Source organism: Haliotis rufescens, unplaced genomic scaffold (assembly GCF_023055435.1).
Source record: "Haliotis rufescens isolate VD_foot unplaced genomic scaffold, xgHalRufe1.0.p SCAF_13, whole genome shotgun sequence".
In the NCBI taxonomy this organism is placed as follows: domain Eukaryota; kingdom Metazoa; phylum Mollusca; class Gastropoda; order Lepetellida; family Haliotidae; genus Haliotis; species Haliotis rufescens.
Genome location: NW_025963813.1, coordinates 26789520 through 26806154, shown reverse-complemented (window position 1 = coordinate 26806154; position 16635 = coordinate 26789520). Strand labels below are relative to the sequence as shown.

Here is a 16635-nt window from a genome sequence, read left to right as displayed (position 1 = left end):
GGTTCTCTACATGCATACGTACAATTATCATGACACTCTTTGTTATCTCCATCATCAAGGAGCATTTGTTGAACTTGGTAATTGTTTTCAGAAACAACAGTTAAAGGGATTCCATCCAATTAGTCCTTACCCACATACAGTCGATATTTGATGTACAAGATTATTGAAAGTCTACAAACAATGACATTACGTCTGTATGGCATTAACTCTGTGTCTATCATCTAAGAAAGAAGATTTCTTTAAATAGTTCAATGGAACCTTTGTTTCAAAACACTATGGACACAATACTTAACACTACATGTCCTAAACACTTCTTCTAGTAAATGTGTATATGGCTTAATTTGCTATTTCCACCCGAAGATCTGGGTTCACTGTGCGAACACACACATAACACTGACATATATTTCCGACACACATGACAATGACAGTTCCCACACGGACTTTTTGTGATTAGACAGAAACAAAACATGTTTTTCCTTCCTTCGGGAACATGAACACCTTCTATCCTTCAGCCGAAACCCTTTTGTCGCTGCTGAATACACATATATGTATCAAAGGGTTTCTGAGAAAGGACGGTCCTCTATTGTGATCTCCCAATGGAAATGAAACTTTTAAGACACAAACGAATACTCTCTTTACAGAACATCGAAGAAAATTAATGATGAATTTGCATTTCATCACGTCAAACAGTTTGGGGCATATAATATATACATCCTCATGTAACCTGTGATATTACCATATTGTTCATGCGATAGTACATATTTGAGTTAGCCATGTGTAGAGGTATTTAAATGCGCAGCTCTGCCATGAAAAATGACAATCCAAATAATAAAACCTTCATTTATGAAGCAAAATATACAGTGATTACACCTGGTGTTTACAAAACGAATGAATGTGTCGCGCCTTCTCGGCCTTACCTCTTGCACACAATTATGTCTCATGCCTTCAACGAAATATCTTACTATCTTTGACATCTCTTTTTATTTGGACACTTCAGCTCCATATATTAAAAAAATTATATTGGTATCACAATGATGTCAATTTCAATCAAAAGCTCGAAGGAAATTTGATTTATTTACAAAGTAATGCTTTTATGCCTGTGGTATCAACCTGCCTCCGTCCTTTTAGTCTTCTGCCTCCTTTCTATGTATTAATGCATGTTTTGGTTTGTAATAGACTCAAAATAGTAAGAGGATTTAGTATCTCGAATAGGTTGTCAAGAAATTGGGATCTTGTGATGGTTTAAATGATAAAGAGTCTATTAGTGCTGCATCGATCTGAGTAAAGGATGGTAATGATATTTAACAGGTGATATTTCTCTAACGTGTAAAAAATCGTGCACTTCTATTTGCAGGTTTTTTTTCAGAACTTGACTTACCATACGTAAGTTAGGTTTAGTTATTACCAGAATATAATTTATTTCCAAATCGTGATGTCATCAACAACATATTGCCAGATTACATTATTAGTTTCATTAGGACTCAGTACTGTTTATTTAGTGAAAGAATGTTTCACATATTGATCTTAATTGGTTAGCTGAAATGAAAACACTAAATGGGTGATGTTAACATCATACAGTAAAAGAGGGACATGGAACAGATACATGTACTCTGTAATGAAACAACAGATATCCTATGCGTATCTGTTGATGTCCTTCTTTATTCTATGTTGATGGTATCATCTGCTCGCACAGACATGCACCTGTGAAAGAAAATAGTAATTGACAATATCATTGTGAAAAAATTGAAAATGCTTTATCGTTGCACATGCACCCATTGACGTCATACCGATCGACCATCCGATTGCAATCGTTTCCGGGGCATGGGAAACGGAAGTCCATCTTTACTGCGAAACTGAAGAAGCTGAAATCGAAATTGCGGAATAGGACATGTTTGGACACAGAGAACATATCACTTTTCTGAAAACGTGACACACCATTGCAACATATAAAATAAAAGATATATATTTACCAAACGAGGCACTAGGAAAATATTCAGCATGAACTAGTTGTTATATATGCATTCTTAACGTTACAAATATATATGTACATTTCTTGGTGCATAACGTGATGTGATACTACTCTACATGTGAATAGATTGTGCATTATCTATTCGTGAAATTCTAGTATCATTGTAGGCATTCTGGAAGCAGGCAGCAAGAACTGATTGTGAATGCAATGTGCAATCGGGTTTGGGACATACCAAATTATTTTGCTTGCGTTGTGAACATAAAAATGAAAATACCCCCATATTTGTATCATTTGATTTTCTGATTTTGGGTGGGAAATTCACATTCCCTGATCATGACCGTTCGTCTACGATTCTGGTGGTAAACGTCTAAGACCTTCATCACTTCGGTCTTTTGAGCCACGTTAAGCTGAAGCGTATTGATATATCTCTAATATTGTAATAAGCGGTGGTTATCGCACTCAGTAACGTATGTGTAGCATGTGCAAATGCTTTCAGAAACGATGTGTATGTTGACAATGACTTCTGATTTGATGGTGGATAGTCTCAGTGTGATGCAAATATACTCTATTCTGCTTCGAGTGGTATGATCAATATTGTACAATTTTAAATGAGACCAACGCCTGTTTGGGTAAACCGCTGCTCGTGAAAATAAACAAAAGTTTCTGGTATGAACTATTAAACCACTGTTAGATGATAAACTGACTGTCATTAAATCCTATGCCTCTAAATCATTCATGTTAAAAAGTTTTCGCTTAACGCTACATTGACATGTGTGCAACTTTTATGATTAAACCAGAACACAGCTATTCGTGATAATGGGTTTCTATACAATATATCAGTACAGTGCATAAAAGAGTCCATTGTACAGTAAATGGATTCCACCAACAATACATACATGCTTGTGTTGAAAATATTCTATTGTTCAGGACTGCTGTTACGGGATATTATCAATGCAACCTATTAACCTGCATTTGCACAATAATACGCTGACCCATAATTAACACATTAACGATGGCTTACATTGCATTGATCCTATATGTGTAGGAGTTGCACGTGGGGGACAGGATAACAACGAGGCTATCTTCACTAATCCGATGTGGGGTCAGCGTTGGTGTATCTATGGGGAAGTAACTGGTAGGCTCTGGCACAATCGGGCTCTAATGTCTCTGACGACAAAATGTGTCATACAATGTTCTGTATTGGAATGACGTTAGTCTGTACCAAGTTAGCACTGTTCGTCCCTTCCCTGGTACCTCTCTCCTGGGTTTCTGAGACATACGTCTTCATATATTACAGTTACGTAACCGTGGTGATGAGAAATTAGTCAGGACAGCTTTGAGCCGTAGCATACGGATTGGCAAGGTTTCGTTGTAATGTGTGTTACTTACTTGTATATTGCTTCTATTCACACAAAAGCATAACATGTACATGTATTTGTAGAAATGAAAGTACTGAAACTAAATCTTTGATCAGTTGAATCAACAAAGAAATGTATTATTCTGAACGTTTTGCTAATGTATCTTTGAAATGTAATTGTTCAGTCATCTTCTTATCCTCCTTGCCAAAAGCACCATCCATGTTTCCCGTCATGTTTTTGCCTGCGTGTTTCTTTATATTTACACGGACAACTATTATTCTACTGTCCAACCCCATGTGTACCAGTTACAGACACATCACATCTAATCACTCTATATATTTAACTACAGCATTTGTGCTGCCCTCGTTCTATCTGGAGTCTTGGAATCCTACATTGCACAACCCAAAGCGTCTTGACTGTACCAGAACGTGGCCTTAGTGAGATTAAGCTTAATTTCACAACAGGGACCTCAAGCTACTTGTAATGAGAACTGATAGGCTTTGTGATCCTTGTGATTATAACGGAAACCGAACGCTGCAAGGACCTTGGATGTAGCGTTAGCTAGGGCAACAGCACTGGCAGGTGCCGCTGTTTACCATATCGGGAGCTTTCAGTATACCGTAAGGGATTTTACGAGACGGTTTATAATGTGGTCTATGTGGCATGGATTAGTTCCTTTATTACGACTAATAGTCACTGATGGTGACTATAACGATAGTGTGATGTTGACTTGTGTCGTTTTCCTCTGTACATATGTGAGCATGTGGGTTTTCAAACTTGTGTCTTTTCGACATTTTTAATTAAACTTCAGACAATCAATGGCTTAGTCTTACCAGTATAAATATTATCAGATCTGGGTAAAACGAATCGACGCTTATAACGAATAATCACTTATGACAAATAATCAGTTGTGAAAAACCAGTTCTCATCCAACTGGATATGTGATGTATTTCGATGAAACTGAAACGAACTGATTATGTAGGACAATATTGTTCGTCATATTCTGTGATATGTAAATGGTATGTGGTATGTAAATGGTATGTGGTATGTAAATAACAAAACAGACTGCGTGAATTGGCGTGCTGTGTCATCCATTCTTCGCCGCTGTGTGAATTAACTGCAAAGTTCAATGCAGAGTGTATCAACATGTCGAACATTCATGCTCTATGAAAACTGAATGCTACATCTAACATTAGTATAAAACTAGGTGTAGTTCTGAAGCCATTCCACTCCAATCATCGGCTCCAAGATTAAGGTGTGAAGGGACTGAAGTCCGAGTGAAACATCCATAATTTTATACGTGTAAATATTTGGAACTAAATCTACGCTTGTGACGTGTCCGGGGAGGAAAACAGACGGATGAAGTAAACCGGGTGGAAATACCCAGACACAGATGCAGGAAGGGTACGGAGGATGCTCATCAGCATATAGTTTCTCGTGGGATGTGGTTTGTGTCAAAATGCTCAAATCGTGCCCTGGAAAGCTACGATTCATACCCCTGTTTCCCTTGGGGGAGATAATTCTTGCCTTCTTCCTCTAGGGAAGGCGAAAAAATGACCGTTAAAAACACCACCCTGAATGTTTCTTGGGGTAACTAATCCTTCCTTTTGCTGCAATAAAACCAAACAGGAGACGTATTAAGGGGTGCGTCATTCACCCTAATCAGATATGTTACCCTTAAAAGAAAATGCAGTGGAAAGAGACCGTAATTTATCTCGAATTTATTAACTCCTTAAACATTATTGTAAAACACATCATGTAAGGTGTGCATGTACTGTAACTAGATCACAGGAAAAGATTGTTATTCGTATCCCGGCTGCGAGCACGGATGACCAAGTTGTCAAAGTAGTCGCTATTCGCAGTTGCGTCCCTTTGTAACCAGGGTCCACCGATTGGGGTTCGACATTTAATCCTGTTCCAATTCCGTCAGAAACGAATCGGTATTACATTGTGAAGGTTTACGACCAGAATTACTGCAAACGTTCCTCTCACATTAAGCTGAGACGCAGCAATATGCTTGTAACTGGAATACTGTTCAAGGCGGCGTTAAACCCAACTCACCCACCCGAGTGCCGCGTAAGAGGTTTGTTGATGAATACATGATTCAAGTAAAGGATGTTTCAAATTTCATTCATATAGAAAATATCTGTGTTACCTGAAACCAACAACAGGGGGTGGGTCGTGGTATTTGTTCAATTATAGGAGAGGTTCAATTATACTTAGGCACTATGCATATCATTATGATGAATATTAGTCTCGCATTAATACATGCACACAGTTGTCATGCATGGATTTCTTATTATTAAAGAAAGGGGTTTGTCGATTTAGGTTTACATAATGTGAAGATTTAATAAACCCGAAATATTTTGTCATTATAAATACTGACCTTATCAAATACTATCAAGTATAATGTCCACTCCGAGTGTGACGAAGTCAGCTGTATAGGATGGTTGGCTATTACGAACATCATGTTAATGTGAGAAACGAAACTTTGGTTAAACCGAGCTGATCTTAATGGTCCCTTAGATTTCGTTGTACAGGGAGTGGTCGGGTAGCCTAGTGGTTAAAGCGTTCGCTCGTCACGCCGACTACCTAGGTTCCCGACATGGGTACAATGTGTGAAGCCCATTAATGATGTCCCCCGCCGTGATATTGCGGGAATATTGCTAAAAGCGGCGTAAAACCATACTCACTCACTCACTGAAATACAATTTGATCAACACCCCTTCGTCATCGTACTGTAAAGATTCTCCTCTTAACCGTATTAAGTCATGCTGATTTTGAAGCTTATACTCACTGAACGGCCCATCCTTGGGAAAGCCAAATAGTTCTGAAATTTAAAAAAAGCATCGTTGTTAGTACACAAAATATACCTTTGGGTACGAAGGGCACCACCACAATGAACACCATCACGATGGACACTATCAAAATGATCGCAATTACAATGAACACCATCCCAACAAACACTACCACAATAAACACCATCACGATGAACACTCAAAAACGTTTGTGAGAGTAAACACGTGGTGGTGGTATTGAGATAGCGAGTGTAATGAATACTCACACAATTTGTACATCAAAGTTCGTTTGTTATCAACATGTCGACTTTCATTGGAAATAATGACATTGAGATCTCAGTGAAAACATCAATTAGATGCACTGTACATTTTTTGGAAAGGCTCTCGGTGGAAGAATCCGGATCAACTTCATTTCTGATCAACTTTACAGTTTTGCGTCTTTTCAAAGCACGTTCAAGGGAGAGCAAGTCGAATTTACAAGTCTCAAGTTGTTAAAACAATCTGTCTGCCAAATTGGCACTGCAAATGTTGAGAATCGATTTCCCGTTTACAAATCCAATACAATCACCTTGAGATATCACAGACCCAAAGCTATTGAAGCCAATTCTACCATTGTCTTTTAGCAGTATACATGTACATATCAGTTCATGGACAAGAGCGAGTCCCCACAGTCATCATTCAGACATGATATCCAAAGAAATCAATGATAAGAGACATGCTGATTATTAAAAACGACGCTTAAGAATAAACGTGTTCCGTGCTGAACCACCATTTCTGTCACATACCTCTAGGAAATCTAGAGGCAATATCATGACCCTTTGGCCCATCGCTACTATTCATTTTCGTTTACCTCACACGACTAACGGTATATTAACCACATCTCCAAAATAAAACGTTAATTATACCATCAACTGTAATCTGCAACCTACTGATTTTACGAATACGAGATTAACGTCCTTAAAATTCGGATGTCTATATCAAAGACCTATGTTTAAGAGATAAATGCTTTTTTTAATAAATCCAAATGGCTACATGAAACTCAAAACATTGCCATGTTGTCAGCAAAAACATAAATGTACATGGTTTGGGCTAAATTAGTCACTTGATGAACTTATTAGCATGTGTGATTAATCAATACATGGCGTTAGAAACATGAACTACGAGCAGATGCACTCGTATATTTTTAAAGGAGTAGCTGAAGGGGTACACGTTCACGTTCTTCAAAAACATATTATGTTCACTTATGAACTTGCTGTTAAATATATCTTTTAATGGATCCCTCTATATGTCATTTTATATACATGAATGTTTTCTATGAGTGTTGCTAATGATACCTTTTCAATCTATTGAACCCTGGCTTAATGCCTTTGTAATAAATGCCTTGGTCATGCATTACTGGCAATGCAAATACACATAGTTATATCAATATTGACAGCGATGTACACACGTCTATCGAACGCTTTATTTTGTTTAATGCACGACCCCGTGCTTCATCGTCAATTTGCCATCGCTAAATTAATATTATTCCAGAACTCAACAAAATCTGAAATGTCAACATTTCAATATTTGCCAATAATGACCGTGTTTTCCTTTCGGTATCAGATGGCAAATGTATTGATAAGCGAAATAAAGTGCAGTTCGTTTATTCAACATTTACTAATAATTGGCCTTTACCATCAATAACATTTTTTAAACATCGCGTTAATTTCGATCAATATCATAAATGCATTTTATTACATGACCCGTGATAAAGATTCACCTATCGTGGGATGATTATTTAAAATGCGTTCATCAAAATGATATATTAGATAGCCACTCACTTTCTGAGCAGGATTGATTAAAATGGCACTTCCCTTTAAGAATTTACAAATGTCTTTCCGGTGTCATCAAGTTTGCAAACAGTATGAACGTGACCATGCGAATATATGGCAAAATCCCAGATAATCCTCAAACGTCAAACACTTAAGTCGTGTTCCTGCATCCAATTGCATGTCATTAATCTTGTAGCCGACTTGGACAATTGCATGCTATTTCATTCCATTGCCAAAGAAGTATGAAAACCTAAAATCCGAGTGCGACATAAATGGGTTACCTTTCATTTAGTAAGCAAGCGCTTATAACAGTACTTCAGTCAATACTTCTACGTGCTAACAGATCCGTTACGGTATCCTCCGTATCATCTACACTCTACAGGAAACGGGGTCGTGATTTTACGGATATGTCAGCAAGAACTTAATGTGGGAACATGCAGTTGCCCGTAGAGTACGATGGTGGCATTGATTCACTACGCCATGTAGCTTGTATTCTGAATTCAGACGCGATGACCCCGATGGAACATCATATTTTTATTGATCTAAGTCACAGCAGATACGGAGTAAATATTTCACGTTAGCTTTGTCGCGGTTTCTATGTGTAACAGTTTGCAATTTGTCACATGGGACGGAGCCCTAAATTACCACCAGCGTCATAATGTACACCCGATGGGAATTGGGGCTACACAGAGACGTGAATCACATTTGATCCAAACTAAACATTGTTTCCAGTGGCTTTCTATCATAAAAGCCTTGGCGGGCAGACCATGTACCGTGACCCATGCTTATTATATGGACGAATTAGATGGGATACAACTACAGCGTTTTTCATAATCGGTTGAAAAGGTCAGTTCTGATTTAAAACGAAATCTTGATTGGGATGTTTCCGAAAATGCCAATACTGACGATGATAATTAAGTGAGTTATATTGCAAGACCCGCTACACAGAAACGCACTATCCATGTTTATGTCAACATTAAAGGGGCACTGGCAAACTGACAACAGTAACATTTGGAAACAAACAGTGAAATATTGATTTTTATCCCCTGGTACATTGCTTGCAATCAAAAACTAATTTCAACTCTAAAAACACACCCATCACATGCCGGAATGTCGGGAACACCTGGTGTCTAATCAATATCGTTTTAGTTTGATTGGTGAAATTGTTCTGAAATTATCGTTTAAATTTATTGGCTTCTTTGTGACTGAAGATGAACGGAAGGGATGTGCGGATGCCCCTAGGGTTCTGACGTTTAATTCAATTTATAGAGTTCAAGAATGTTGTCTCAAACACATTATGCCAACTGCCATGTTGGACTGTTCTGGTGGTGACATAAATATGAAACAAAAACAAAACACAAAACCTCGACGAATCGAGATGTACACAACTGTGTTGAGTGTTTGCGAGTTCACGCATTTACGTCATGTCATCTCAATGAAAGATATCCATCAACAGAAGATTTGAAGATACGGGAATGTATGGCACCGCTTAGAGAAAAGCCCGTCCTCTTGTAATGAAGGCAAATAAGCCGGAGTCGTTCCATCGTCCCCTGGTCTCTAAATAACGATGTCTTATGATACCAGGGAGACCAAATGATTGCCAATCCGTGTCAACGCTGACGGTTTCTCCATCTGGTAAACGACACCAGGCTATCGCTTTAATCTTACAATTACTCCGTCAGCTTATCCAAGTTCAATTGAGTGGGAACTCTATGCTGACTTGTATTACCTCTGACTACTGCTCGGCCAGCTGAAGTGATTTAACCGCTTAGTCCGTCTTGAGGTGAAACTCTGAAATCCCGAGGATCTACGTCCCTTGGTTTCATTAAAAAGTCAATATCGAATGTGTTTATGAAAGGATTCGTAGAAGGTGTCTTTCAGGAAAGGTTCAGTTCGTATCAACATGATCAAGTAGTGTTAAAGTGTTCTCGTTTATGTTCTTGAAGTTTATCAACCGTAATACTGCATGAAATGTAGTTGCGTAAGTCCAACGAACAGTATTTGGTTTAGGTACACTTTGAAAGTTTGCGTCGGTTCTCGGCATAAATACCGTAGCAAAGGAGGCCCAGTAGAAAAGCGCTCCTTGTTGCGCCACTAACTGTCAGGATCATTTGGACGTTTGGACATTACAAGTAAATTCTATTTCTGCATGGATAGAAAAATAGAGCTCAATTTCAAAACGTTTGTGGTGATCAAGTGTTGTTATTTGTTTTACAAATTGGAGAAGACGTTTTCGACTTTTACCTGGACATCTTAAATTGCATACCGTAAAACGACAAAACAATCAAACATGCATTATTGTCTCCAGGAAACGTGACCAACTGGATCTAGTCTGAAGTAACACTTCGTTGCCTTATGACTTGGCTTTAATTTCCTTTCATCAAACCACTAATCCAAATCATCCTCATAAGTGGAAAACGCCACGGGGATTCGCCGCATGGCCCAGAGCAATTGCCATGCTGTTACCCTTTGTTAAACACTAGCAGTAACTGGCGGGGCCATGTTTCGTGGAATCAATCCAGATAAGCTATGGACAAAATTTAGCACTTGTTAAGTAGTACTACCGTTCCGCCCAATTCACCCTGCTAACTCCGATTGAATTCTTGCAGAAAGACTTTAGGTTCGATGTCTCCTGGGACGAGCCTTTATCAAGACGCTGATGCTATTGGTGGCGTTCTACATGCAGATATCTCATCATGGCTACAATTACTTTAATTTTCCACAGATGAGATTTAATCGTTCACTTGTCCGGTGGGACATGGCTATCGCGTAATGGTAGATTTAATTTTGTCATAATGACAAGCCTTCACCGGACTGGTCTGAGATTAAGTCGCCCGCCGCATGTATATATGGTTCAATTATGCGTTACGCGTGTGGTGATCGCCGTCTTGGTTTACAAAATAACGATTTGTTGGACTGATTTGTGGCTGATGCTGTCATCGTTATTTAGACAGTGTTACATATCCATATCAATAAACACTTACATGAACACTGGCTTCCAGACGACAAAATCTGTCACTGCGTGTTTAACTGTAGCCATCAACAGGAATTGCAAATTGAATTTTATGATCAGTCTCCCTTCAATGCATACATCTTAATACATGTCCATTATATGACTTCCTTCATACCTAACTGGCTTCATGTAACTCTGATTAATTGCAAACGCAAAATGTACATATCCTCAGACTGCTTTTTCATACTTTATATATATATGTTAACAAGGTCATTGACAAGGCGGAAACATGTCGCTACAGCACAGTAAACTGCCGGGCAAAAGAAAGTACACCTGAAAATAGGTTGCAAAAAATGCAAATAATATGAAAACGTTACTAGTCTGAAAACAGTCACGGAAATACGTCACACTTCGGGTCCCAAACACATCTTGATTTCCGAGTGAAGTACATCACCATTGTATCGCTCGTTGACTTATCTATCTGATCCACCTGGATATTGTAATTTATCATATAATGGGTAGGTTTCTCGGCAGGATAAAGCCAACGGATAAAAACGATATCCGTTGGGGTCATATGCGGATAGAGATGCAAATATCAAAGGTCAAGTAGGGACTACTTTCACTGTTTATGAACAAACATGGCGTCGCCCTCGTCATTCGGCGATCGAGTCAGAATTAACCATCGGGAATCTGGATAAACTACAGAGTTAATTGCCATCATTATCAAAAGAACAGTCTAATATACTGAAAATCAGTGTCTAACTGTGACGTAGCTAAGGCATTTTATAGTTTTGGCATCCTTGGAGATATAAATTTCGAAACAATTTTGCGAAGGCACGAGGCCTAGCCAAGCGGGATCAGTAGCCATATATTAGTACTTGTAGACCTCTGCGGCTTGAAACCTTCTCCACAAATTAAAATAGTTGGATTTGGCCGAAATATGTTTGACAGACCGACTGTCAACAACGTCTGACCGTGGCCGTGACGTCTCATAGACTAGGGTTAGAGTAGCTTCCCTTTGACAAAGGGCAGTTACTCTAGCGGACAGACCGATGGATTTCCGCGAAATGCAAATAAAAACAATTGTTGTTTTGCGTATATGTTGCTTCGCCACTGTATAAGAAACAGATTTCAGTTGGAACTATATTGGCTACTGTCACTGTCCGACTGAAACATCACTTACCCTGTGACGTAATAAATATTAATGCCCGCATTCAAGGAAAACTCGCAATGTTTCGGTAATGTTTGTGAGAGAGGGAAAGCGATTCTGAAGCACAGAGTAAAAAAATGACATTATATGATAAAGAGATTATCACGCTTGTGTGTTTGGGGATGGTAAATATCCTGTATTAGGAATAAACACTATGTATTTAGCTCGCCAAGGCTCGCTAAATACAATGTTTATTCCTAATGCAGGATATTTACCATCCCCAAACACACTCGCGTGATAACCTCTATTTCCATTGCAGTTTAATTATCATAGCCAGTATATAGCATTTTGCATACGTAACAGGCGACTCTGCTGGCGTAAGAGGCGACTAACGGGATCGGATGGTCAGGCACGCTGACTTGGTTGATGCATGTCATCGTATCCCAATTGCGTAGATCAATGCTTATGTTGTCAATCACTGGATTGTCTGGTCCAGACTCGATTATTTACAGACCGCCGTCATATAGCTGGAATTTTGCTGCGTGCGGCGTTAAACAACAAACAAACCATTGAATATCTATTTCTTGTTTGTTTCATTTGTAGCCACCATCAAACATGGGTGTGCACATTCCTTTGCCCGGGTCTTGTAAGAAACACTGTCAACTCTTTAGTTGACCTGTCAAAACGCAATTAATCTAGTTTCAAATAAAAACAAATAATTTTAAACATCAGTGTGAAAAAGATATTCCTTCAAAGTATCTTTCACTAATATAACGCATTAAATGTTGATCTTCCTTGAATATGTATAAGTCAGAATACATTTTGATTAATTACGAAAGTACAGGACTCTCCAGTGCTAGTCATCCCAACAAAGCCATCAGCATACCAATTTTACGCAGGCACATTAGTCAAATATGATATGTGGATTGGGATTAGGAGGAATGTTCTTGAACACAGAAATACGAAATAGGAATTGCACATCAAACCATGGCATATACCTAGACCGAAACACACAAACAGTTCTGTGCACTGAAGACCTCGGGCAAACTAAATGTCTACACAGATGCCAATGACTTCATCATCCTTTCCAGTTTATTCACATGGGCCATGTCATATTCAAACCATCACGAAATCTGTATATATTACACGACTATTTGTCATTTCCTATTGTAAACGTATGTCATCTGCGTTGATTATGTACCGGTACTGGTCTTATTCTCTTCATCAATTGTTAATGAACAGATGGATCAGTACTGTGACAAATGTCATTAATGAAGGTGTTCACAGGAATACCGGCTTCCAAATAAGCCATTAGTCCGAAATTGTCACATTTTATTAAGAGGATTTGTTTCAAATGATTTAGCTTTCATATACTTTATTCCAGCTGCCAACACAAGCTATACCATGGAAAACAACATGGTGGTGAAAAAGGCTTGATTAACTGTTCATATATTTCTATGGGTTTCTGGGCAATCACCGGAAGGGCAACGCAATATCCTGGCTAAAGTGAGTGACTTCCAAGTTGAATGATAGGGCAGTAAAGGTGTAACGTATTTTTGTCATCGTTGGTGATAAAACAAGACTGATGCATTTGATACGCTGAAATAAAGATGTGTGAACATTAATACCAAGTACAAGATACCCGAACTAACGAAGGTCGATATAACTTCTTAATTCTTCTGCATTTGCTATGTTTTCAAAACATGCAAATGTTGAACAGAACAAAATCGTTAGATTGCCAAATTTGATAAGGTTTTCTAAAACATTTGCAAGTTTTTCAAATATGATATCTTAGGCCAAAGAGGGCTTTTATCGTGATATCTCGTCCTTTTTATTGGTCACCTCTTACGACCAATGCTCGTTCCTAAAAAGCGGCTCCAGCACATAATCCCAACATATGACCTAGACATTCGCCCGTGATAGGTCTAAGATCCCTGTGTGTCGCAGGGAACATAAGGAGAACGGAGATCTGTGTTATGGATCCCTCATGATCAGCCTTGTCTGCACCTATCCCTCGTCCTCATAACCTGCTAAATATAAATCATGCATACCCGGACACATTCTTAAAGAAGCTGAGGATTTTTTTTTGGAGCGGGGAGTAGAACAATAGTCTCTTTATTTCTTACTGTTAACCTCAAACAGTTTATGTCCAATACGGAAGCTGATATGACCTTCCTCTATACTTCTCTGATGTTTGCCAAGTGTGTCCAGAATCTGATTGAACGAACAATCTCTGCAAGCCACTGTCAACCAACAGTTAGGTCTTTCAAGGACTTCAGTTCCTGTAGGCGCGAATGCCATGATTTCTCGTCTGAGAAGGCAATTACCCTGTGACTATTGGCCAAATATTTGACAGGAACGAAGTGAGGAAATGGTCTAACCGCATGCGAACGCATGCAATTAGTAGTGTTAGAACTCCTCAAAGTTATTTGTCAAATGGCATTGCTACATATATGCATGGTGAGAAAGCGATTCTAAGTGTATGAAACGGGATGGCGTTGGATAGGTACATGTCAATCAGTTATGAAATTAACCATTTCAGTGAAACTGTGCTATAATAATGAACTGAAAACAAATACCAGGTCGGGAATAATTGATTGGTTGGTATCGTCCTTCCCAAACATTGTAAAAAAATTTGCGGGTGCTTAAAGCTGTACACCATGTCTATTTGGTGATAGCTGAAATTAAATCATTATTATGGCTGTATCGGATGCGTAGTTTTAAAGTTTGATTGGCATAGGACTGTCTTATGTAGCGGACATAAATATTCCTAGTCACGTGATGGGATTTGTATTTAAGTCAAAGAGAAAGCCTTCCTGATCACATTGCTGAACACATATAAAGTCTTGAATGAAGGCAACCAGATCACAACCTAAAACACTTTAACCTGTGTATATTACAAAGCAAACTTTGTATTTTATATATATTTTTTAAGTCTATGTGTCGAATGTCAGCCCACATTAGCATCAAAATACCTTTAACCTTCACAGAAAACGAGATATGTTTTTATGCTTTCTCTTAATTTTAAACCATGAAAGGACAAAGTAAAAGAGACAATTCGAAAATACGGCTTTCAAGTGATTATGATTAACATGATTTATTTATTAAAAGGGTGTATTTTTTCTGCATGACTTCACTGAATTGTAATCATTGCTTTCAAATTGCATTCTCATTACCTGTACGTCCCCAGAGTGCAATAAGGAGACGGGCCACTGATTACTGTTTCTCTCTCGGGCAAATATCTGATGAAATGTATTACTCAAAATGTCAAACAGAAAGTCGTTCTCATACATTATAAATACTCAGCTTTGATTTTGAAATGCATAGTTAAAACTAATGGATTTTATTGCGTGTGTTAATTTCAATCTTAATCCACATAATGAAGTAGATATCTGGATTGAGTGTCAATATATTCATGATTTAGTTTCAATTTACTTAACGTAATAAAACAAGTGAGATGAGGTTTCTATAAGACTGTTTATGCCCTTTTAATGAGAGGCCATCACATTACACAGGTTTGTAAATAACTGTCTTGAGGCTACCAAATAGAATTATCATTAATTATGAATTGATGTGGCGTTGTAATATCACGAGAAAGTAGTCCCAGTAAAATTAACTAATGTGTCTACTCCACTTCACGTTTTACCTCATGATCAGCTACAACAGTAATCCTATAAATGTGCATTTGGCTGTACGGCGTTATAAACTCGAGTGGGTATGTTGTTTTGCGGAGAGTTGCAATGATATACTGAAAGAAATGAAAAATGTAAAAAAATTGTAGTGACATGATATTCCATATGTACAATTAAGATAACTAGTGATGCTTTGACAACATAATTACATACCCCATATTAATATTCCGCTCACCGGTTTTGTTCAGAGGAAGAAAGTATCTTGAACGCAGTTGTACATATGTTTTTCCTTTATGCTTGCCAAATCAATATAACAAACGTATACGAGTTACAGTTTCTCAGACCCGGGAAGATTCCGGGGTGGAATAGGTCTTCAGCAACCCATACTTGCCGTAAAAGGCGACTATGCTTGTGGGATCGGGTGGTCAGGCTCGATTGACTTGGTTGATACATGTCATCGATCCCAATTGCGTGGATCGATGCTCATGATGTCAATCACTGGATTGTCTGGACCGCCGTCATATAGCTGGAATATTGCTGAGTGCGGCGTTAAACAACAAACAAACAAACAAACAAACAAAACAGTTTCTCAACTTGAATTGATGGTCATTGATATATCTTAACCCTTCCAAACCCATAATATCATGTTTTGTCCTCTGTGTCCACTAGTACATATTGACCAATGTTTTGTAAAGACATTGTTTTATTTACGTCGATGCCACTTAAACTTACCCATAAGTCATGAAATATTTAATATTCCTGTACAAGGCAAAGGTATCGTTAGTTTTTGCGAACTGCTCGAATTGCCATTTCGTGTTTAATTTTAAACGCAATAATGATTAACTAATCAGCACGGGTTATCGTTATCACGTTTGAATTAAATGTTATTCAGCTCTGATTTCAATGCCAAATGATAGAAAATGAGATTTTACAATAATTGGCGTTACTTCAAAGATGTTGAAAA

At 38.2% G+C, this 16635-nt stretch overlaps 1 protein-coding gene across 3 annotated transcripts in view; it reads right to left on the bottom strand.

Moving 5' to 3' along the window:
* Positions 1-16635, bottom strand: part of LOC124152512 (small cardioactive peptides-like) — a 33141-nt gene that overhangs the window by 4500 nt on the left and 12006 nt on the right. For 2 of the 3 annotated variants that reach the window (XM_046525472.1, XM_046525473.1), the window contains exons 2-3: positions 6125-6157; positions 1788-1862 (exon numbers count right to left, since the gene is read on the bottom strand). In XM_046525472.1, the coding sequence (XP_046381428.1) occupies positions 1788-1862; positions 6125-6157 (108 nt within the window). The remainder of the gene's footprint in view (positions 1-1787; positions 1863-6124; positions 6158-16635) is intronic. The other variant, XM_046525474.1, reaches the window with a different exon arrangement.